The following is a 24,239-nucleotide window of genomic DNA, read 5'->3' as shown; positions in this document are numbered from 1 at the left end:
AAAATGAAACTATTACTGAAATTACAGAATATAAATAATTCGAGCGTACTGAATATTTACTGGCAACCTTCTTATGAAATTGTCTGCAAATAATCTTTTATAAACCATTATTTGCTTATCAAAACTTTCACACAAGTTTTTACAGAGAAGTATGAAGTTTCAAGGAATTCTGAAATGTACTTTGCCTTGAAAATTCGTTTTGTCAGAAGAAATGGATACAACAAGTACAGGCATGCTCTTATGATAGTCCTTCCTTCCATCACCAGCCACGACATGACTGGTCCTGACATGACTGTGTTGATCATTGTAGTGTTCATCCAGGTGTTTTGAAACACTGTTTTTAATGCCCTTGTTCTTTCTTTTGTCTCTGGAGTTATATAAGGTTTGGAGATACTGTAATTCTATAGGCAAATTTTATTGACTCAAGTGTTGTGCTGTGGGTTGCCCTAAGAGACCGCTTTACAGCTTTGAAAAACTTTTTTTGCACATGGGGCTAAAGCTGGCAGAAGTCAAGTGTGATTTTCATGGAGGTACAATTATGTGAATAGATTAAAGGTTCGTGTTTTAAATAGAGATAAACAAGCGATAACTAGACTGAAAGCCATCACCTAGAGTACAGGCTGTAGTGGAATGACATGGGAAAGGGGAATGTTCTCAGTATTAAATGCTTTTTTTTGTATATTATGTTCTTACAAGCTTCATTGTAAACTCTGATAAAGAAAAAACATTGATATGCAGAAAATAGGGGATAAAAAATGTTTTGAATGTGTTTTTAGTGCTTGTTCTGAGAGTTATTCACACTGTGAAAAGAGACCATAAGGTAATACTCATCCGTATTATATAAGGGATACTTTTATGCTTGCATTCGGGTAAAGACTCATGTTTCTGTGGTGTACTTAAGGTTTTCTTTGCATGGAAGGTAAAGAATGTCTAGATGAGCTTGTAGTGTGAGTATTTGTAACGTATAAAGCTTGTTGAGATATAGACATCTACAACAAGAGTAGCTGAGGAGGTGGATGGTTCTTATTTGCTAAGGCACAGCGGTGGATTGCCAAGTATATCACTGGTTTTAAATGATTTTTGGATGGGACATGAGGATTTTTTACTACTGTTTTGGCTTTTATTCAGTTGTGAGGAGGGGTAATTTAAACGTTGTGAAAGCGAATTATTGTTTTCCTGCAGTGCATGAGATAAATATTTTTGTTGTATTTTCTTAATGGAGTTCTGGTTTTAACCCAGTTGTTCTATCCCAGTGACAGCATCTTGGCACAGAGCAGCCTTCTGTCACACAAATAAACATCAAATAAATGAAGTGTGTCAGCAAAAGTGTAAAATGAAACTAATAATTAGTTGTTAAAATTTCAGCTGGTTCACTGTGAATGACTTTTCCCTAATTCTTTTTTCATTTGTGTTTTTTTTTTTTCTTTCTTCCAGAAATACAAAGAATATGAGAAGGATGTTGCAATAGAAGAAATTGATGGCCTTCAGCTTGTGAAAAAGTTAGCAAAGAATATGGAAGAAATGTTTCATAAAAAGTCTGAAGCTGTACGGGTAAGCAGCAGATCAATCTGCTATTTCGTTCTGTGATGTAAAACTAAGTATATAATTTAAGCTCTGCTCTGAAGGCTGTACTAGCGATTGAAGGTGCAGAAGTGGAAATGCTGAAGCATTCAGAAGTATTGTAGGATCAGTGTTCAAGAGAATAGATATAATTTATTTGTACCGTCAATAGATAAATGCAGGTGAATGTAACTAGGTTTGGACTACCAGTTTCCCATATGAGTCTGTAAGGTATCACTAGTGTTCAGTAAAACATAACTACATATGATTCTGTGTTAAAATGTCAGATTTCAAAATAGCAAACCAAAGCAGACTTAATTTCGCTACTCGCTATTATAAAAATAGTATTGCAGGGATCTTCTGAGTTCAATAACTGTCATGTAGGTCAAAAAGATGCAGATACCACAAATGGGACTAAATTCAAAATCTGTCTGATTGAGGTAACTACTATGTCACTCCTAAGGCAACTTTTTAATGATCACCTGTAAGTAACTACACTGAGCTTTCTGTACATCTGTAGGATATGGTGGGGTTGTTTTTTTGATCTCCATTCTGATCCTTCTTTTGTTGTAGTGTTGGTGTCCTATTAGATTAAATTTACCATCAAAAGAAATGTTCTGACTTCTGTGTTTTACCCTATTGAGTAGGCGTTCATTGTAGCATGCACGTTCTAAAGAACAACAGGTCTTCCTGTTGTAGATTTCGTTTTGCATTATTCTTTGCTAGAAATATAGGTGACTGCCTGTAACAGTAGTTCCTGTTACATCACCTGTATCAACAAACTAACAGGACATTATGGTGATGTCATTTACCACCAGCTACTCTATTTCAGCCAGATTCATCTGCTCAGTTGAGCTTGAAGGTCTTTGTCTCAGCTGTGGAGCTGAAGGCATCACCCAAGGACAGGAATTCCATTTGCGTAACTGTAGATACAATTTTGCCTTCAGCCTTTTATTATTTGTTATGGTGCGAAAGGGAGGAAGGAATTTGGCTACGTTTTAGAGGTTGAATTTTCTGAGCTGGCAATAAAGTAAAACATATTTCGGCTTGTAAACTGAGCACACTTGGCAGGGAAGCAGAGAAAGACAATAAACATGGAACCCTACAATGCTATTTTTACAGTCTGTTTTTCAGAGAAAAACCGCACTTTAGGATGTGTGCAACAGTTTCCAGAAGCCTGCAGAACATTGACTCTGGAGGGGGGAGAAGGGGTGTTTGTTTTCCTTGTTCCTTAGCAGAGAAAACTGCTGCCCTGAGGTCCTGACAGTGTGAAAAAACCATTCTTGGAGCAGCACTCGTTTGGAGCGAGCAGTGACCAGCAAGCGTGCAGCTCCCAGAGGAGCTCTATTCTACTGGTGTGGAGTGCTGTTGGGGAACAGCAGTTTGTCTCTCAGAGCTTTGTAACTAATGTTTGTGAGTGTTTAGATATGGTGTGGTCTCTTTGTACAGATGGTGTTCTTATCGAAGGAGGAAAAAAGTATAGGACCAATTTCGGCTGTCATGCTCTGAGTAAAAATAAGTCCAAGTTCTGTGAAGTTAAGCCATTCATATAGTATTTTGTGAAAGGGTTTTAGTGCTAGAAAAAGTGACTGAAATCCAGAGCCTTCTTTGGAAGGTTTCCATCTTTGGGAAAGAAGCTAGAAGCTTGGTTTGGACAGGGTCACATCTTCTGAAAAATGGTCTGTTTAGTGTAGCTTCCAATAAAGTAGTCTTGGTTGCTAGAGATGTAGTGAATTACCTTTTATGTTCTGGTAATAAGTAGTGCTTGCTATTTTATGTCCTGATAAGTAAAAATCCTTTGGTACAGTGCAGGTTTTGCATGAGTTCGGTCTTTGGTACATCATAGCTAATTTTCTCCTCAGATCTGGAGAGGTGAGATAAGAGTTACAAAGCTCCTATAGGCCTAAGACCTCCGTTCCATGCTGAGACAAAGTAATACTGCATAACCTTGCCTCTAAAATAATAGAATTTTGACATAAGGTTTTGATGGAAGCTTGTACAAAGAGCACTAAAACCTAGAATTCAGAGTAATATTTTAGATACACTGGCAGTAATATTGGGGTAAGTACTAAATGGAAGAGTGCCTTACAAAATATCTCTCGGCCCTTAGAAATGAGGTGACTGCTGAGAGGGTTCAAATCCAAGTGCTCAGAAAACATGTTCCAGCATTACCCCAAATTGTTACATGACACTGTTCATTTGAATTAACTTGAAGTAGACATCAAAATCTATGGTTTAAGTTAAAATACTTTTTAGATAAACATTTTAATGAACATACTTTTTCAGGTTCTAGCGTATGTAGCAATCTCTGACAACTATGCAGAAAGCCTCGGTATATAAAATGTTTAATTTGTAGAAAAGGCCAAGAAGAAAGGCCTGGAAATACAGAAATAGGATGTCCTGGAAAGGCCTTCAGGTTTTTTGTTTTGCTTTATGCTTTCAAACACATTAACTTGTTCAAAGCTACTAATCACATTTGAACTCTCCTCTCCCTCCTCCCCCTTTATATTCTGGTTGAATTTTTATCTTTCTGTCTCATTGCTTTTCATAGTGATTAGTTGGTTCAGTGAGATTTTTATCATATTCATCCCCTGTTTGAATTACCCTTCAGTATGCAATTATCCTATCACAGAATGTCCTATTTTTGTGCTGTCAGATACATAAAATAAATGGGAAACTGAAAGTGCTAAACCAATTATATAACCTTTTGTCATCTACTTACTGATGGAAACCCTTGCAAGCAAGTTCCCCCCCTGTGTTCAGTATTTACCTTAGATTTATGTCAGTTCTGTATATTCCTGTTAACCATTTCCTTCCTAATGCTGCCCTGCTTGATCAAATTTCAGAGGCAACTTCAGATTTTAGTTTGAAATATTTGTTACATGACTGAAGTTAGAGTGGTTTTGATTCACTGTCACTGATGCTTTGTCTCTACCTGTGACAAATGGAGATGTATCCATTTACCTGTAAGACTGTGACATTCGAATTGGGAAAAATCTTACTGCCCATAAGGTGGTGTCAGTGGAAACACACTCCTCTGTTGTTCAGCGGTGGGTTTGATTTTACAGCCAAACCCAAATAATGCTTTTGAGAGCCTTGTGTAGCTCACTGTCCCTTGTGGCATTGCTTCAGTTGCTTTTCCTGGACTTTTAGTGATTTCACTCATAGGAAATGTGCGTGATCAGTCTTAATTTAAAGGTAGCTGTGATTTTTTAAAAAAATCTTAAAAAAATTTTGAGAATGTTTTATGCTACTTTAGTAACTCTGCTCATTTTAAACTGAGGAGGAATAGAGCACGGTGACATAATGCTCACTAGCAAATGACCACTGCAACAATCTGATAATGAAAAAAAGGTGGAGTTAAAACTATTAATTTGGTTCTTTTCCTAGTTAATAGTGTATTAGGAAAAAATCAAAGGAAGATAGAGGGAAATGAAAAAGCAAAATGAAAGATAATTAAGTTATTAGGGAATATTAAAAAAGCTATTATTAGAAATTTAACTGCATAGTTAAAGTTAATTTTCATTAATGTTTCTTTACAAGTAGAGAGAATCCTGTATAAATGGTTGTTGATTTACTTGTAAGATGGCAAATCAAGTGTTAAGGAATATTTTTCTGTAAGGCAACTACCATTGCTGCAGCAGAAAATGCAAATAAGAGATTTCTTTTTATTAACTTTTCCTACTGTAGCTACCTGATGTTCATTGTGAAGCTGAATCTCATTATAACTGTACTGTGAAAAGTAATTGCTGTTGTACAGTAATTCAATTTCAGTGCATTCATGCATCAGTAAGCCAGTGGGGTTTATCTAGAGCAACCTGGGACTTTAAGGCTTTTTATCATGAAATTCCACATGCAGACAAATGTTCTTCCAAGGAGTAGGATATCAACATTTACATTTAACAAGCATTTGCAATGAAGAGAAATGGATTTTTTCCACCAATGATTTTTACACCACTCTTTAAACTGTTTTCAGATACTATTAGGACGATATTGTTTATGCACAGTTAAAAAACTGTAATATATGTTTGAAAGGTTTGTACTTATTCATATACACATCTGTTTTGCACATTTTAGTATGCGGATGTATATATACGTGTGTGTACATATCTTTACATGCATGCATTTTGAGATTTATATGTGTAATATCAACAGATACAAGTTATTATTGTTTTTTTCCTATATATGTACATGTATGTGTGAGCAAGGTATTAAACTGTGTACTGCATCCATGTATTTCCAAGCAAATACTGGTAAATTGGTGTCTTGATCAATAAATTACTTTTTAATTAAATTAAATAACGTGCTGTGTTGTTGAGTGCAAGAAGAACTTGGCTGAATGAACACAGAGTGTGAAAGGTCCTAAAAAGAGGAAGTTTCCTTCTCCATAGGAATATTTTGCAGTGCTCTGAATAGACTTGTTTATGAAAGCTCAGTAAAGTATTCATACTGAATATTGTAGTCAATGAATGTAGCTTTTATTTACAAACTACCTAAAGCACTGTTTTCTTGGATGTATTTGAAATTTAACTAATTTTTGGTATGTAACTTAATGGTGAAGTTCTTCCCCATTTGCCCAGATACATTGGTACAGAAGGTAGATTTTCTTTTCTGGTTGGTTGAGGGTGGCATTCAGAACTGGATTTTGAAAGTAGATGCCTAAACAGACTGATTTCTAATCCACTGTTAAATACCTTTCCATTCCTGAAGTTATTTCAGTCTTTCACTTTAGGATTGCTGCTTCCAGTTCATGTCACTGAACTCGTACAAAAGTGTAATCGCAGAAAAAAAACTAAATACAACATAAGATTTAGAAAGATGTCATTATTTCACATGTTCTCATTGATAAGAAACTTTTTATATAATTGTTTGTATTTTTTTTTTCCTTCTTAGAGTGAATGATTTTTGTCCTCTCCTTCATTTGAGGTTATTGACTGCTTTCCTTCCCCCCATTTACATTTGAACCTATTATCACTTTTGCCGAGGGTTAAATTCCTACAAGTGCCATCAGAATCAAGTAGTGGTTATGGGGAAGAGAGTCTGTATCCTCACTGAGGAAAGGCGGAGAAAACACGGTCAGAAGAAAGGCCTAGAGAACACCGTGTAGTGAAAGGGCGCCAGAGGTGATGCAGACGGGACCTGCATAAATTAGGGGAAGTTTATTTAATGGATGAGAGGTAGAGACAAAAAAAATATTGTGATAAGATGCTATATGGAAAATGGGAACTTGATGAAGGGTTAAAACCAAATAAATGTACTTTTCTGATCAGTAGTCTTGGATCTATATTCTTAATACTATTGAGCTGGTTTTTAGTTTTGTGTGTGTGTGTCTGTGACCAAAGCAAATATAGTTCTGAATGTAAGGGCTGTATATCTGTTGAATTAGATAAAATAACATTTTTACTCAGTTAAATTTAAAAGAAGTCTGGCTTGAATTAATATGTTGTATTGAAAGTACATTTAACACGTATATTATATTGAAGGAACATTTAACTCGGAAGCACTAATCTGGAGGGTTATCTAAGTTATTGAGTTTATCGCGAGCAACCATGTTGTTGTTGTCTAGACATTCAAAGCACCTGCAAGGCTTTGGGTCTTTTGTGCGCCTTACAGCTCAGAACATTACCCAGCAGTGTAATTATCTTACTTTTATATCAAAAATCAAATACATCAAATGTAATATACTACAAGACATTGCCGATGTCCTAGGTTTAGTGTGTATTCTGTTTTCGTACAGCCAGGTGTCTCTGGTGCAGACATCATTATGTATAACATAACCTGTTTGATATTCCTTCCACTGTGGTTTTAAATGGGATTTTAAAATAACAGCCATCTGCATAATTTTCTACCTTTTATTTCTTCATATAGAATCTGCGAATTAAGAATTGCTGGAATGTAATCTCCAGTTTACATTCTTGCATACTGGAGAATTTTTGTAAAACCTGTTGAATCGGGGAAGTTGAGGTTGTCACCACTGTGTCATTATGCCAATTAAGAGCATTTACTGGGGGCAGAACATTTTTGCATGGTGGGGCTTAGTATTTAGATTCTGTTTTTGTTGACTTGGAAGTTGAAGAATAGTGGCTTCCCACAGTGCCTGAAGAAAAATTAAGGCAACAGTGAGGAATATTTCAGGTGAATTTTGAACTGATTTTTCTTGAGACTGTTTTCAATGTACACTGTCTTCAGTGTCCAACTGTGTATTTTATTACATGGTATTCTGATTCCGATTTTCTGTCACTTTGATCAAGGCTAGATTTGGAATGACATTCTTGAGAAGCAAATAATCATTCATATTTCATATTTGTATAATAGAAGATAGAAAGGTATTAAATGTCAAAACTTACTACTTTGTTAGGCTCACTATTTGTAAATGTGGAATAAACACTTCTTCACTATCCACTCTTCCCTCGTTGAGCAAATTTGCATCTGTGGAATTAGAAGGAAGAAAAGCGAATATCAACATACACTATTTGAAACTGTGCTGCTCAATGAGTGCTATTCTGACCCCTGGGTGTTTTTTTTTTTTTTTAAATATAGTAAGACAGGTTGGTGTTTTATCAGCAAATAGAAATGGAAAAAATGCTATTAAGTTTATAAAAATACTGGAGGTAAAAGTTATAAATGGTTGTGGGTGAAAGGAAATTATGGTACATCAAACTAGTGTCACTATAAATACTTTTAAATGACAGAATAAAGATGTAATGAATAAAGGAGAAATGGCTACAATTGTGTTAATTATTGCTAACAAATTAAAAGTTTTCAGCAATATTTTTGTGTTCACATTTAGTATTTTAACTGTAATTGTTGCCAGTTACTTTTGGTATCATTTGAATTTTGCTCATAGTTCTACTGGTCTCCTTCATGCATGATGAATTTCTGTTCTGAAAGCATTTAGAACTTTATTTATTTTTTTGGCAAATTAGACTACACTGGAAAATGAAAAGATGCTTAGCAATTCACTGACAGTCAGTGGAGTATTCAGGAGCATAATACACAACCTTGATAGTCATAGTTTGAAGAATATTTAAAGGTAAATATTTTTCTTTATTGCCCTTGGACTTAAGGGTTGCTTTTGCTAAATGTGTAGAAATTAGGATCTTCAACAAATGAAACATTAGCAAACCTATGCTAGTGCAGATCAGCTAGATCATTGACTGCTGCTTTGCTTTTTGTTCTTTGAGTTTCCCAAGAAATGTGTGCGTTTGTAAACAGATACGACTACGAATTCTGAAAGGGGGCAAAAAAAGTTTGTGTTTATTGGAGCGTAGGTGGGCTGCTCTTATCCTTAGCCTTCATTCCAATCACATAGCTGCAATATGAGTGCTTGGACTGTCCTCAAGCACGTTGTGGGTGAACAAAAGGAATGAAGGGAAAAGGTACAATCAGTTTATCTCATACCTGTACTACCTGTGTAATGGAATAAATGGGTTTAATGGAAGTTAGGTATTTTGTCTGTAGATCCCTCTGAATTATTGCAGGGAGTCAAAGTGTGTTGGTTAAGTCTTTATCCCACTCTTATATGTGCTAAAATTCAGGTTAGCTGAGTCTACAGAAAGCTATTCTTTAAATAGGTGGGGTGGGGGAAGCAAAACCTGAAAAACTTGGCTGTTTTTTACACATGTATGGAGTTTCTCAGTGTTGGACTTCCACAGAATGAAAAGAAAACCAGCAAAACCTTCAGGGAGATCTTTCATGTGCTTCTTAATGAGTTCTTTTTTAACAGTTCAGGAATGCCTTCATTGCAAAGATTTTTATTTAGATCAAAAGAATTGTGTAAATCAACCTTTCTTTCTCTGCTCAGAAAGAATTTTCTCTTTTCGATCTCCAAGTACTAATATGTATTATAGAAAACTAATACGGAAATTGAACCTGCTAGGTATGTTTGTTGAGGAAGGAGCAGTAGTTCATATTGTCGATGTTTAGGAGATTCAGGGATATGTATTTGTCAAGAGTTTCAGGGAGGTATGTACCTGATCTGCTACATATCATGTCTAGGAGCAACTGTTTCCGAAATGCATGCCTTTATGGCTCTGCAAATTTGGAGCTTTCATTGTCTTGGTACAGCTTGAAACAAATATCTACAAAAAATTAAGCAACTGTGCTTCGAATTTGGGCTGTCTTTAAAACTCTGGCATGTTTATATGTTTTTTTTTTTTTTAAAAAAAAAAGACCACACAATCTAGCCAGTCTTAGGAAATTTAATGAATTTCTTTTGGAGTTCAAATTTAGAAAAAACAAATAGTACTTTTAAGAAAAAAATGGAGGAAATAAAGACTTGTAGAGAAAACCTAAAAGCATTTGCTGCTGGAGACTATTATGATGGGTTTCATCTTCAGTGCCGAGAAAAGAAGTGGAAAGTATTTAAAGATAGTGCAATTCAAATACAGAACACTTATTTGAAAATACAGGCAGAGAAAAAAAATCAAACCAGCCACTTCACAGAATAATTTTTGTATTAGACTTCATTGCAAAAGTATATAATATTTAGTTTTTGCCATCAACAACATAAAACAGTGGGAAGAAAACAGTAAAGTAGTTTTGGAAGGGTGAAGTAGGATAAATTAGCCTTATAGATCCTTCTTTCTTATCGCTGTTTTAGGGTATTAGCATATTTTAATATGTTATATTACCATCAATTATTTTAATAAAAATAGTCTTATTGTCCAACTTGCTGTTCAATATGTGATTTAAACTAGTTACTTCAAATAGTAATGTATTATAATTAAAATCTAATACCACTGCACAACTGTCACCTGTTCATTTTTCAATTATAATTCTTATTTCATATTGTAAATACAAATAATGAAATCTATTTTTGGAATGATAAAAATGATTCTCAAATTTTATAAATACTGGTACTTTTAGGTCATAAAATTAATAGAAAAATGTTCAGAATTGGCTCTCTTTTAGGGTGTTTACTGATACTTATTATTAATTGACTACGTTAAATATTCTCTGCTGAAGATGCACTATCGCTTGCTGGCTGTTCATATAACATTAGCCTATTTCCCAAACCTCATGTACATTCAATATTCACTATAATGCTTAGATAATGAAAAAAGGTCTTTTAAAGAGAATGCTCGATTTGGCGCACCCTGCCTTCATACAGAGTGGCTTTTCAAGCTGCCATCTCCTTTTCTTGGTACACGAATGATGGCACACTCTGCTGGTCGGTCTGTGGAGCATGAGGGAAGGCTAAGAGCAGTAGTATGGAGGAGCCTGTTAATAGCTTTTTTGGAGGGATTTAATGAATGGCCATTTATCAACATTTTGAGTAGGAGAGAGACTGTCATCTCTGTGTGATTCTTCATGTTGAGAAGTGAACGAAATGGTATAGCCCTTACTCTGCAAAGTTTTTGGAGTGTTGTGGTGTACCTTGGGTAGCTACTGCTTTCTACAGCCACTTGTAGTCTGTCACTCGCCTCCCGGATACTGGCAGCTAGCCAACTGTCCTGCCTCACCTCGTGGTTGGCTCAGGAGCTAGAGCAGATCCCAAGTGCTGGATTTCAAACTACTTATGCAGAAGGTGACTGTGCTGAGCTAGAAATAAACTGGTGGCAGAAGTTTGGCCATTGTTTGCAGTGCAAGTCTTGCATCCACCTAAAACTGCTGTAAGCCTTCCTCCGTAGTAGCTCTGAAGGTGCTCAGAAACATTTCCATGAAAAGAGCTGTAAAGTGAGTTCATGAGTATTTTTTTAAGAGTTGTTCAGTCTTCACTCTGCTCTTTATTTGTGATAGAGTTTGCAGCATGTATTGTGTTAGGTCAGGTTTGTTGGCTTAGCCTAAACTGTCCCTGGAGTGCTGTTGTGAGAACCTCCTACACAGATCACTGAGGGCAAATACCCCATTTATCCTCTTCACTCCCGCCTTTGAGTTTATTTGACTTCAGTGTAATTAGGTAGTAAGATGCCTACTTAATCTAAAATACTTTCAGCTTAGTTCATTTGTTATATTGTCTCTAACAGCCGATTATGTATTCCAAATGTACACAGCGCTGGTCAGCACAGTTACTTTCTCTCTCACCTTTTGGTTTTTTAACACTTACTGGTTCACAAGTTCTTCTGTCTAATCTCATTTTCCCTGGACACTATCATTACTTTTAGCTTCTTACTTGAATAGATTTATACTTTAGAGATTTATTCAATAAACTCGTCATGTTCCTTCCTCTGCTTGAACAGTTTCTTCAAGACTAGAAACCCAGATGGACTCAAGCAATGTGCTCTTTAAGTGCGGAGGCTCTCTAATCCAGACAGCTTCCAGTGAAGGTGGGGGTAAAGAAACTCTGCGCAACAGCAGTGAATGACAAGTGGTCACAATTTCTGCTGGAGTAAATTAGGAGTGCAGGGTTATCATGACTGGCCTAGTGGTATCTGAAACACTTTTGGGAGACAAAAGCAGAATGAAAGGGATGTGAAATGCTGCTTTTTTTCCAGGAAAAGCAGGGGTTTTTTTGAGAGTAAGTTAACTGAAGCATATAGTTAATGTTCCTGTTTTGAGCTGTTTTTTTAATAACTGTGTGAAATGCAACTGTAATAAAACATCAGATGATGCTGTAACTAGAACTTCAAATGTTTACAACGAATCATCGTTTCAACGAATACCAAGAAAAAGGCTCCAGTTGTGTTTGGTAGCGCTAGACTTATGAATTGCTCTCACCTGTGCTTTGATGTGCTGGTAAGTTGGCACTGGCTCTGCAGGAAGAGGTCTCCTCACCAGCTGCCACTGGGGCTTGCTCCTTTCCCTTTTCTCCATTACCTTTCCTTTCCCTCCACTGTGCTGTGGCAGAGGTTTGTGTGGCTGTACAGGCTAAAATCTGAGAATTTAAGAGTGAAGAATTATCTGGGCCAGAAACCCCAAAACAAAAACATGAGAAGCTTTCTTTCCCTTAGATTAATTAATGTTTTCTTCATTGCATGAGATGAAAAATATTTGTAACAGCAAAGCACAGGAAGGAGGTAGGACGTAAGAATGAGTTGGATTGTATTTTGGATGCTGCTTTTTTATTCTTATGGGAGTGGCAGCGATGGCTTTAACCCCATATTGAGCTATCTTCCGATTTGGATGTTTTCAAGCTCTGTGGTGACTGTGCAGCTGTTTGGGGAAATTGATCACTTGTGTGTAAATGAGATGCTTCAGATCTGATGTTGTGTGTGTTACTGTGCTAAATCTTATTTGCTGTTATGTCCCATACTGGCAGGTGAGCATCTCCTCCTCCAGCCTCTTCGCAGATAACCAATTTCTTGTGTACGTTACCTGCAGAAGGCTGGGCTCTTTAGCTCAAACTGTAGATGCCTGATCAAACATGTTTCAAATTAGTAACCTGAATCTCTAGAGCTTCAGAAAAAAAGAAACAAGGTTTGAGCTTTGATTTTCTGAGGGAAGAAGGCAAACTGGCTCACACACAGCAGGTGTCGATTGTTAGATTCGAGGCTTTTGCCCAGCAGAAGGGCAACATCCCAGGAGCAACATCAGCCCACTGAAGTCTGAATCTCATAGTGTTGAAATTCTGATGATACTTCAGTCTTTGACACTGGAGATCAGCTTGAGAGGTGATAGGGAGGGTGGAAAGAATCCTGCTACAAACATAGTACTGCTGTTGATTGATTGATTAAAACTTGTTTAAAAATAACACATTAACAGATTTCAAATCGCGTCCGAAGACAGACTCGGATTGTGAGGTTTCGTGAATATGTCCAGGAAGTGCTTTCCATGTCCACAGACAAAAGGATCTTAAAATAACTACATTGTAGAATTAGGATTTGTGGAACGAACAGCTGAGGGTCGCAGCTCTGTAAAGCACTGCTGCAGCCCACTGTGTAAGAGCTAGTACAAAGCGTGACACCTCTGCTGGAAATTGCTTTCCTATTTTGAGATGATACAAAGTTAAACATCCCAGGGGAGACAGGGACAGGGGGATGAGGGAGAAGCAGAAGTGTAATTTTTGCTTTTGTGATGTTTTAAGTTTGGAAGGAAGAATATTGTGTAGCTCGTGTTCAGTCCCTCTTGTAGGTATTGTGTCGTTTGGTGCTTTGTCTTTGGTGCTGTAGCAATAGTAAGAACAGTGTAGTCATTTATTTAAGGTAGTATCTTGATTTCAATACCATGTAATTATGCTACATTAACTTTGGTATATGTTTTAAAATTAGTTGCACTGAAGGGAACAAACAACAAGTTATAGAGAATACTTTATAACCTGGTTTACTGACCGTATAAATAGATACAGCTATGTATTCTTGGATCAAATACGTTTCTGTCCTTTAAGCTAGCACAGTTTGTCTTAGATGATTGCTTCTGGCAGTGCTCTGCAAGTACTCTAGAAGGACAAACTGTTTGAGTAAATTGTAACAAAAAAAGATGTTTCATGGAAGAAATAAACAGTTCCAAACTAATACTATAAATTGAAGTTTTATTGATGAATCTCTTTTTTGTTATAAGGGTTAAATTGCAGCAATTGTGGCACAAAGCACTACAGAAATACTACATTACAGAAAAATCTTGTGCCCTGTATTTCCAGTGGATCATTTTGGTGCAATGAAAAAATGCAACAAAAACATTATAGGCAAGAAAAAAGGAAACAACTGCTCTATACCTGTGAGTCTTTGTTTTAAAAACAAGCTGGAATTGGAGCCAGCTATGCTGCAAAGAAATGCACAAGCTATGCTGTAGAAAAATACACTTAGACTGCACTTGGAGGTGTCATGAATTTGCGCATCACCCTTCCCAGATTCATCACAGCACGGGCTATACGCTGTGCTCCACCCCCCACCCTCCCAAAAGGATTGCAGGCCTTTTTATATGTCAGAAAAAAATTGCGGGATACGAGGTTCATTCATTAATTCTTATGTGTAAGGATACATAAAACAATATTTAAAACTACTGTAACTGGTAAATCTTTGGCACAGGCAGGGGAGCCTTTAAGGGAGAACACTGGTAAGCATCTTTATTTGCTAGTTTATACCTCACTTTGTTTTCAGCACTGTGATTTTTGGTTTTGGTACACTTTGGGGCTTGCACAATGAAGGGATTTTGTCCTCCTTAATACACTGAGCAGACTAGAATAAAATCTGTAATTAAATAAGATTGCCTTTTATTGTAATGTTTCATTATATTGAAAAAAATGAGTTTTATCAGGAAAAATCACATTTTTGTCACTCGTTTCCCATATCTTGTGGTGAGATGGTAATTTAGCACTTTGTAAATGTGCTAGTAAATTAGTAATTCTAGAGTAATTAATTTTGCATTTATCCTAATTGTTGTACGTTTATGATATTTATGGAGATTAATTTTTTTACACTTGAAAAATATTACTAGTGTTATTTTTAAGATGAGTCTAAGAAGACTAAATTATCTTATTTTAATGCAAATATTTTTGACATATAAAAATGGAAATACTACCTTGATTTGTGAATTAAGCAATTTTCATTTAAATGTTGCTGTGAATCATTATAGAAATGGGAATGGTTATTTTCCATTTGCTTTTAGATAATTCTATGCTTGTGATCTAGAAAGCAAATCACTAACCTCTTGGTCTTTGTTTTTGATGGGTGTTCAATAAGGGATTGGATATATTCATATAAGATGAGTCCATAGGTGGCTAATTAATATACCGATGGACACCCTTTAACTCAACAAGCCCATAAAACAGATTGCCGTAAACTAGAGTGGTTTACAAAAAAAAAAAAAAACAAACCCAAACCAAAACAACAAAAAACCCAAACGAAAAACCAAAGAAATTATTTTGTCCTGTTTCTTAAGTTCTAGTCTTCAGCATGCACTGCCGACCACTGCTGGAGAGAAATTTGGAGCTGTCTTTCTCACGTCTCTTATGTGCTGACATTATATGGTGCGATAACATAGACTCGTTGCTGTGATTCTGTAACCATCTTTGAGAGCTGAACTTAAAAGTTATTGGATGAATGCTGTGCTTTTGAAAGACTGAAGTAGTTTGCTGAGCTTATGATACAGTTCTCTGGGATCTGGTATAATCTAAAACTAAAAAAAATATGTTTTATTTTACAGAATGCTGCATGTTTCTGGCTTTTGTCCTCTTCTTGTTCATCACCTTGTATTCTGAGCTCAAATCAGTACGATACAGTGTCAGACACAGCCACGTGCTGAATTGTCAGCTTTCACTTCTCTGCCCAGAGAGAGAAGTGAACCATGCAGTTGACGCTGGCCTGGCTGCTTTGTGCAAACTCAGAGCAATGTTCAGGAGAAAAGAGTATTGGATGATGAGAGTGAAGCGGAAGTTCCTCGGAACACTTTGGGGTTGTATGATCTAATTCTCAAATAAATGAGACCAAACTCACAGAGCTGCCTTGGGTTTAAAATAGTCTGAGGTCTTTAGGTTTTTTTTTTTAATCTATCTTCTCTTTAGATGTTGAAACTCAGCTTTGTTACGTGTAGTACCATGAATGTTGATGGATGTAAGCAGACGAGAGAGAGGTGTATTTTTACTGTAATTGTAATTAAATATTGTTCACCTGTTTCAACAAGATCTACATCTCTGTGAGAATATGGGAAGTATCTTACATTCTGTTCCTGGCTGCAGATGACAGTTTTGAACTTTTCCCCAGTACCCTGCTCTCCACTGAGAACAAGGTTAATTGGTAGAAATACATTATATTACTACATTTCTCTCCTGATGACTATAATGCAATATATCACATAAACACTTCACAGAATTGCCTGCTGTTTTTTGTGACAAAGAGGATGGTATGTGTAGTTGGGAAGCTGTAGGAATGGAGATTAGTCAATTATTTTAGGCTATTCCAGGTGACAGTCTGCACCAAAGGAATTATCAGTGCCTTGATAGACTTCCTTAAGCCAGCAGGTATTGTAACTCTTGGTTTTGGAGTTTCGTAGAAATTATTTGATTACCTGAGTTCTTCCCTCTCTTTTTTTAAGTGCATGTTCTCATTTAAAAAAAAAAAAAAAAAAAAAATTCCTGACCACTGTTTTCTGTGACTTTTGTGCTGAACTCTGAGACAATTTAGTCACTTGTTCCAGGCTATGTCAATACTGTCTGCCACTTTCTTCCCAGATCCTTTGTGGTCTGGCTGCTTCCCTGCCAACATGTTTGCTACTTTTTCAGGAACTCCACTTTGCCATTGTAAACCTAATGAAATCAGTATTGAGTTTATTATTTCATCTTTCAGTCGTACATTGTATTTATGAATGTAACATATCTTATTAGAATTATGTGTTCATTGTGAACAGATAAGGAAAACACAAAGTGTTTATTTTGTAATTACCCAGAGGTGAAATTCCAGGAATAATTTTCATTTATTTTTTGATACTTCTTGTCTGAGTGTACTGTTTGCTAAAGAGAGAATGGCTGTGAGCCCTTATGGTGCACATTGCTTTCAGTGAATGAGTTTGCAGGAGAGGTACTTTTCCTGTGAAGAAATAAGGGCTACTGGAACTTTACAACTGTCAATAATGATGAAAGTGATGAAAAAGTCACAGGACACTTTTTGTGTATAAATGAAGTCGTTATTTTGAAGGGAAGTGTTTGAAAAGAAGGCCTTCTACCCTTTCAGAATGCTAGAAATGATGACTGAAATTAAACCAGATAAGCTAATCAATTGTAGCTGAAGCTACTTGGATTTTTGGTATTCCTTACACAAAATACTCCAGACTGAGGCATAGTGGTTAGTTTTAGTTTTGTAGAATCAGCTTTTATAATTAGTCTGTGCCCTAAGAAAGCCATCATGAATTTTGGAATGGTTCCAGCCACTCCCTGTGTCTGGAACTGGATGATCTTAATTTGGTTTTGCACTCTGAGCATATCGATACACGTTTTTAAACATCGATTGCTTAACAGTTGTGCTGCAACATGTCTGAAAAGTCACAGTGAAATAGTCGCTTTTTGTGAAGAAAGATTAAGAATTATTATGCTCTAGGAACTGAAGGAGGACTAGAGGAGGCTATTAGAATATTTTTGAATGCTAATGACTAAATTTGAAAGTCAGTTTTTATCATGCAGGTATAACCCAAACTGGGTTTTGTAAGACTCTCTTTCTGCATATGTATGGGAGTACTAGAGTGGAACAGGTGAAAAAATGTAGTTGTGTCAGCATGATCCCTGATGATACAATCAGACAATGGCACAGAAAAGAATATGGTTTTATTGCAAGACAAACAAAGAAATAGAGCATACTTTAGAAATGTTTAAAAAGCAAAGTAATACAAATAATGGCTTCTATATTGCATTTCTTACAACATTTTAACATAAAGTATTATTGTGTCAGTCTGTAGGCACGCATGTTTTACCACTACACTCTCATTAGAGTTCATGGCAGGTATAGGAGAACCGTTATTTTATGTAGTTGCAAAATTGTGAAAGTCCAGCTGCTCATGCTGAGGATTCCCTGTGCTAAAGTGATGTAGGATGTAGTCAACAGAAACTCTACGTTTTCTGTGTGTCATAACTAAAATCTCTCATCTAAAATAGCAGAGCTAAGTCAAAATTAGAAGCCTTTCATATATTATGCATGATTATATGAAATCTTAAATAGCTTCATTCTGTAGCAGCAAATTTGAAAATCGTGTAGTGCTTCATGTCATAAAGGCAATTGATCTTACATTATTCTGATTATGTTGTAGAGCACAGACCCAGGAGGCTGCACAGCATTCCAGGTGTCAATATAAATTCTGCACTGTTGTTCCAAAATTCAGAGTAAGACATGGAATTTATAAGTAGCCATAAACATCATGCATTTCTTCAAGGAGATTTTAGTGCCAGTCCTGTGATAGCAGCTCCGTGCAGCATACCCCTAAGTTCATTTTGCTCCCATACAAGACAAATTGATGCTGTTCATGGAAATCTTACAAGGGCTGGGATCCTTGCGGGTAGCGATGTGATGATACGCTATATTTCTTCTTGCACAGCGTATGAATGTCCAGTGTGAAGAGGTAAGTACATGGGAGAATAAAAATGATAATTTAGGTTAATTTGAATTTGTTGGAGTAAAAGTCTTCCAAGGTAGTTAAAAGGTAAGATAAACTTACAGACATTCACTGATTATGATCCTGCAAAAGCTGTTTTAAAGCTCCAATGTAGAAAAACCTGACGCCATCTATAAAATTTATCTTTCAGGTGGCCCCATTAGTATTAACAACTGCCCTCCCTCACATAAATAAAAAAAAAAAAGTGTGTTTTTCTTTAAATTACGTGAAACATTTTGCATGTTATCCTTAATGCCAGTATCAGGGAAAACATCTTTTCAGACTGTAAACGTGACTGGATTTAGTTATGAACTTTATGCGTGGTGACAAGAATAATGTAGTATCAAAGCCTGGTTAATCCTCTGCATTCAGTCTGTCAAAGCTGATATATTTACCAAGTCATACTGATTGCGATGTGGACGTTTGTCCAGTCAGAAATTATTAGGACCAGCTACTCATTTCACAGATGATTTTGACCAGCCTGCAATGATGACTTGGAATTATTGCTAACGGGACTGAACTTAAGAAAGTGTTTTGGAGGGGAGAAGGCTTTGTTATCTATTATAAATGTCAGTTATTCAGTTTCCCTTGTCTTAAAAAGCACTAATGCTTTAAAAAGTGAAATGAGAAAGTAGTATGGTGATTGTTACTCAAGAAATTAATTGTGCTGCAATCTAAAGTGGGTTGAAAATTTAATTTCAGTCTAAACTAAAAGAACATAAAATTTTATCCAGGATGAAATTTCATTCAGTCTGATTTCACTATTGGTTGCTTATAATTATAATTGGTTGCTTCTTGGGAGACAAGCAAGTATAACCTCCTGGCATGAAAGCAGCCTATAAAATTTAATAAAAACACAAAGCTATTAATCTACCAACTTTGTAATCTTTCTTTTTGTTTTTATTTTTTTAATTTCTGTTTTCTTTTAAAAAGGGCGTATCAACGTCAGTGTTTCTTCCCACACAATGCTGCTTGTTTTGAAAACCCAACCTTCCTTTTCTACTCGGTATTTATTTCTCATGATATTTATTTATGAAGAGTTGAGAATAGAAAAATTATGCATTAATTTTATTCCTTTCTTTAGGTGGTATTGTGTTAGCTACCCTTTAGTTTTCTGGTACAGCATGGTTTATGAATTAGATGATGCAAATAATTTTAATGTTTTGGTGCAGTAATAGTAATAACATTAGAATAACTAGGAAATGAATCATTCTTTGAACTATCGTAAATAACAAAACATCTGAAGTAAACATTATTAATTTGCAGTGTTGTATATGACTTGCCTACTCTCACTTTTATGAAGCTCCCAGTGTCTTCTCAAATGTTTTACATGTTATCACGTTTGTGGTTAAAAGCTGTTAAATTGTTCCCCTTTGCCTTTCTTTCATTGGAGAATTTGAGTAGTCCAAGCCAAAATTAGCATTCAGGTCATTACAAAGACACTACTGATATTGTATTTCATACTTAATGAATCTTTATTGGCATCTGGGTCTAACCTTGATTCTCCGTAGTGAATCGTAACTTGGCAGTCTCTGAGTAGGTGCTCCATTGTCCTGTCAAATTCCAGTGTAAAAAAACACTTTGTCTTCCCCAGTATTGGCAATTTCACAAGAAAATGCAGTTTTGTGGTTCTTAAGGAAGGGGGGGGGGAATCACCTGTGCTCCACTAAGACCTCATACCACAGGCAGTTGGGCAATGTTTATGATCTTGAGGAAAAGTTCTATAAATGTCAAATAAAAGTTACATTAGATTTAAACTTTGTAAACTTAATATAATCTCGTTGCTAATAAAAGTGATATTCTCAGTTTTCATAATGTCCTCAGTTATTCTGCTGAAATCATACTTCTCTGTCTCTTAATCCTTAAAGATCTCAAGGCTTGTTGTGAACCTTAGAGTTTTCAATCTAATCATTTTTTAGGAGAATAGAAAAATGATATTTTTATCTTATGAGATGTAAGCTGGAATAAGTTAAAATGTCCCATGTCACACCGCAAATGTCAGAACTGAGAAAGAACTCAATTCTATGTCTTAACTTTCAGTATCTTAATGCGTAGCTGGAGAGGTCCCCGTCCATTTTATTGGACATGGGAAGCCCTTTCAGTGCTTCAGCTGTCTTAAACAGTGCTCTGTCTCCTGTTGCTGCTTCTCCTCCTTGCCCATTAATGCTAAATGACACTTTCAATATTTCTGTTCTGTCTAATTCCTTTGGATATCAAAATACACAAGAAGGAAAAAAAAATAGTTTATTTTAAAAAAGGTGGGATTCTGACATCTTAGATAATGGAAAGCTAGCTATGTCTTTAAAATGTGAAAAATACTGAGAAAATCCCACCTTCCATTTTGCCATAAGAGATGGTCAAACTTGACATTTATTTAGGGGGGGATAAAATAATTATTCGTATACAGAATTTAGTTTTTAAATTTCTCGTTTAAGTAGGAACTTCGGGAAGACATTCGAAATCCTAGAACACAGATTCCCCCCACCCCACACAAAATATATATATGTTTCTAGTAGATGAGTGCCAGTAATATAGCGGTGCAGTGAATGGTATCGTGGTGTTGCAGAAAGGATCATAAGCTTTAACCTGGTAGTGGCAAAGGTCTTGCAGTCCTAGCAAGAGATGTAGCATGGGCAGCCAGCTGGCTTGAGTCTTCAACCTTCAGGCTTCTTCATCAGATCACTCTACACGATCGTGTTTTAGACCTCAAAGCCTCACTCCTGATTTGGCAGTTGTGTGCTGGTTCGTGCCTTCAGGCATGATACAGGCCTCTCTGAACTCCGTAATGTCTGTGTAAGCTGCCTGTCAGGGAACACCATCACTTACAGCGCAGCTGCACTTCAGCAGTGCGTGGTTCTGGTCTTCCTGCCGTAGGAAAGCAATAGTGGACTTAAAGGCTTCAGAGAAGGGAAGCAAAGACAATCACGGGTTTAAATGACTTCCTTGCAAGAGAATTACACACATATGGATTCCTCACTCTGGAAAAATGAGAAATGATGGATGGGAGATATAATAGGAGTCAGTAACATCATAAATGGTAGGGAGATTTGGAGAGTAAGCGGCCGCTGTCTTTTCCAGTGCAAGACGTGGGGTGGGGGGACTCAATTCTCATAAAGTCCCAGAGCTGCAGGCTGGAAGCTTGGCAGGGTACTCTGGAGAATTATCATATGTAGTTACATTGTTCTTTTACGCTTCCTTAGATTTCTTCCTTTGGCCACTTCTGAGACTGAGTGCTGGTCTAGATGAACTCCATGATTGGAGTGCACATACCTGCTCTCAGGTGTAGGAGGGGAAGAGTGTAATCTAGCTCTGGAGTAGTCGCGGCCTGAAAAGGCCAGTCTCAGCAGCTTGCTAGCAGGAGATAAATTTCTATGCAGAAAGCTAATTAAACTAAAATGAAGTAAGAAGAATTCAGAGCTCATCAATTTCTGTTGCAGGGAGGGTGTTTTTTAAGGTCAACTCCAATCTAGAATCCATAGTGCCCAAATGTGAGTGCAGTTTCCCAGATCTTTGGATGAGAGCCCTTGCTGGTTGCCTGTTCAGAGGTCTCATTTTCACTAGAAATGTCATTGTCTTCTTGCACACGCAAAAAGTACCTTACAAGTTTTTAATCGAGGTTAATTTTGACAGAAGTAAGTTTTGTTCTTTTTGGTTTTATTTTAAATCAAGCTCCATTTTTAAACCTGAGGGCTATTTCCTTTTCTTTGGTTTTGATATATGTGCAGCTCTTGTGATGATAGTTTTGAGGGGTCATAAAGGACCTCCCCTCCCCCCCGAAACCTGCCTTTGGTGATTGCAAGAGATACTGTTGCAAAGTAGTCCCCAAATAGTGTTTTGGATCTTTTTCTCATTTTAGCGATTAAACTGACTTTTGGCATAGGGCATATCTAGTATTTCTGTTCTGTGCATGTTTCTTACAATTCAGCATCTGTCATGGTAGGTACCGTGTGATACTGGAGGAAGATGTTGACAGCAAAGGATTTTGTGGGACTTAGGTGAAATGTGGAATACTGCAATCAAGAGGGAATATTTAAATGTCTCATTTAAACTGTCAGGCAAAGTAGATATGCAGTGATGCATATGTTCTGAGAATATAAAATCTGCTGCATGTACTACCTTCAAAGAGACACTTTGAAATAGGAATTGCAGCTGAAATTAATTCTGTGTAGCACTTTCCCCATCTTCTGGAATTGGCATCAAATTTGCCTCAGAACAAGACAAAAACTAGGCAGAAATATAGAGAGCTTCTGGAAAGGGTAAAATTCTCACTGGAGTTGTGGAACAGCAAAACTAGTGATAAGATTTGGTGTATCCTTTGATTTTAATACTCCGATCTACTCTATCTGGAAATTACTTAATTAAAAAAGAAAGGAAGGAATACCACCAAGGCATTTATTAATTTTGGGGTAAGCTGTGTGAAATCTGTCAGTCTGAGTTCACAGTGTCTCTGAGCTTCATTTTCTTTGGATTTGAAAATAAACCTTAAACCTCAAGGATGAAATGCCACCCTGGCTCATTTCATTACTTCAAGCGGATAATAAATCGGTGCAGAATTAGCATTCCCTCCCATAGCCGTGCCACGTTGCTTAGGTAGCTGCCCTCTGTGAAGAGAGGCTCATGAGCTGTGGTCTCTCCCATCTCTGCAGCTCTCCTCTGGCTGATACTAGCCCTTGGACACCCGGGAAAGATCTACAGATCTTGGCACTTGCCAGAGCAGTGCTGGCTGGGTCACAGATGCCTGCTCTGAAGTCCTCTGTTAGCATTTGACAGGAAAAAGAAATTGGAAGGATTTCCATGTCTCTGACAGAACTGGCTGCTCTCAGTGCTGTTAAAGCATCTGTACAGGTGGTTATTTTATCCTGGTAGCTCATAGACAATAGTCTGAAATCGTTATGTATTGATTTGCTTATTACCTCCCTAGGGAACCAAAATGAATGAAGTAAAAAAAAAAAACCAAACAAACAAAAAACAAACCCCCTAGCAGCGCTGAATTCTCTGAAAAGACTTAGCAGCAGTCTGTGTACTACTCGGACAGCTGCGTGCTGACTCCCTTGTGTCCAGGTGCCACACAGCCCTGGTGATGCAGAGCTGTCTGCTGACAAGGCAGGTAGATGCTTTTCTCTAACCTTACGCAGGTTTGGAGCTTTTAAAAAATAAAAGATTCACAATAATTTTTGAGAAAGTGATTTTGTGTTTGGCTTTCCTGAGTGGGCTTTTGGTTGGTAGGTAATGTGAATGAGGTGAAGGAGTTTATTCTGGGAACTTGACTGAAAGAGATGGAATTTTCAGACAGGAAAACTCATTCTCTTGAACCCGGAGCTAGTGGGCTTCTTGGTGATGCTTTGTCTGGTGTTCCCAAACTTCTAAATCCTGATTTGGACAAAGGATGAGTTTGAACTTTTTGAATGAATGTGCATTGTAGCTGATGCTGACCACTTATTACTTGCTTTCTAAACTCCTGGGGTGGAGAAATCTGGATTCTGCCAGATACTGTTCCAGAGAGAACCCTGAGCGAATTCCACACTCGGGGACTCTGGAAAAATAGCTTTCAAATTTCTATTGGAGATTTGCAAATGGATGTGAATGAATATGCAATTCCAGTGTGGAAAGTGTCATTAATGGCTTCATTTCTCTGGTGAAGTGGAGCTTTCCACAGTAAAACCCAGTGGGAGGCAGGTTTACTTTTCACAAGAGTAGAATGAGCTCTAACAGGAATGCATGGCAAA

At 36.9% G+C, this 24,239-nt stretch overlaps 1 protein-coding gene across 5 annotated transcripts in view; it reads left to right on the top strand.

Moving 5' to 3' along the window:
* CACNA2D3 (calcium voltage-gated channel auxiliary subunit alpha2delta 3) overlaps nt 1-24,239 on the top strand; it is a 472,558-nt gene that overhangs the window by 99,599 nt on the left and 348,720 nt on the right. For all 5 annotated transcript variants that reach the window (XR_012765257.1, XM_075432892.1, XM_075432891.1 and 2 more), the window contains one exon: nt 1,435-1,551. Coding sequence is in view for 4 of the 5 variants with exons in the window: in XM_075432892.1 (XP_075289007.1) it covers nt 1,435-1,551 (117 nt within the window). In the remaining variant the exon portion in view is untranslated. The remainder of the gene's footprint in view (nt 1-1,434; nt 1,552-24,239) is intronic.

The sequence above is a fragment of the Opisthocomus hoazin genome, chromosome 11 (assembly GCF_030867145.1).
Source record: "Opisthocomus hoazin isolate bOpiHoa1 chromosome 11, bOpiHoa1.hap1, whole genome shotgun sequence".
NCBI classification, from domain to species: domain Eukaryota; kingdom Metazoa; phylum Chordata; class Aves; order Opisthocomiformes; family Opisthocomidae; genus Opisthocomus; species Opisthocomus hoazin.
Note: the sequence above shows the minus strand (reverse complement) of the source record. Positions and strands in the feature narration are given on the sequence as shown.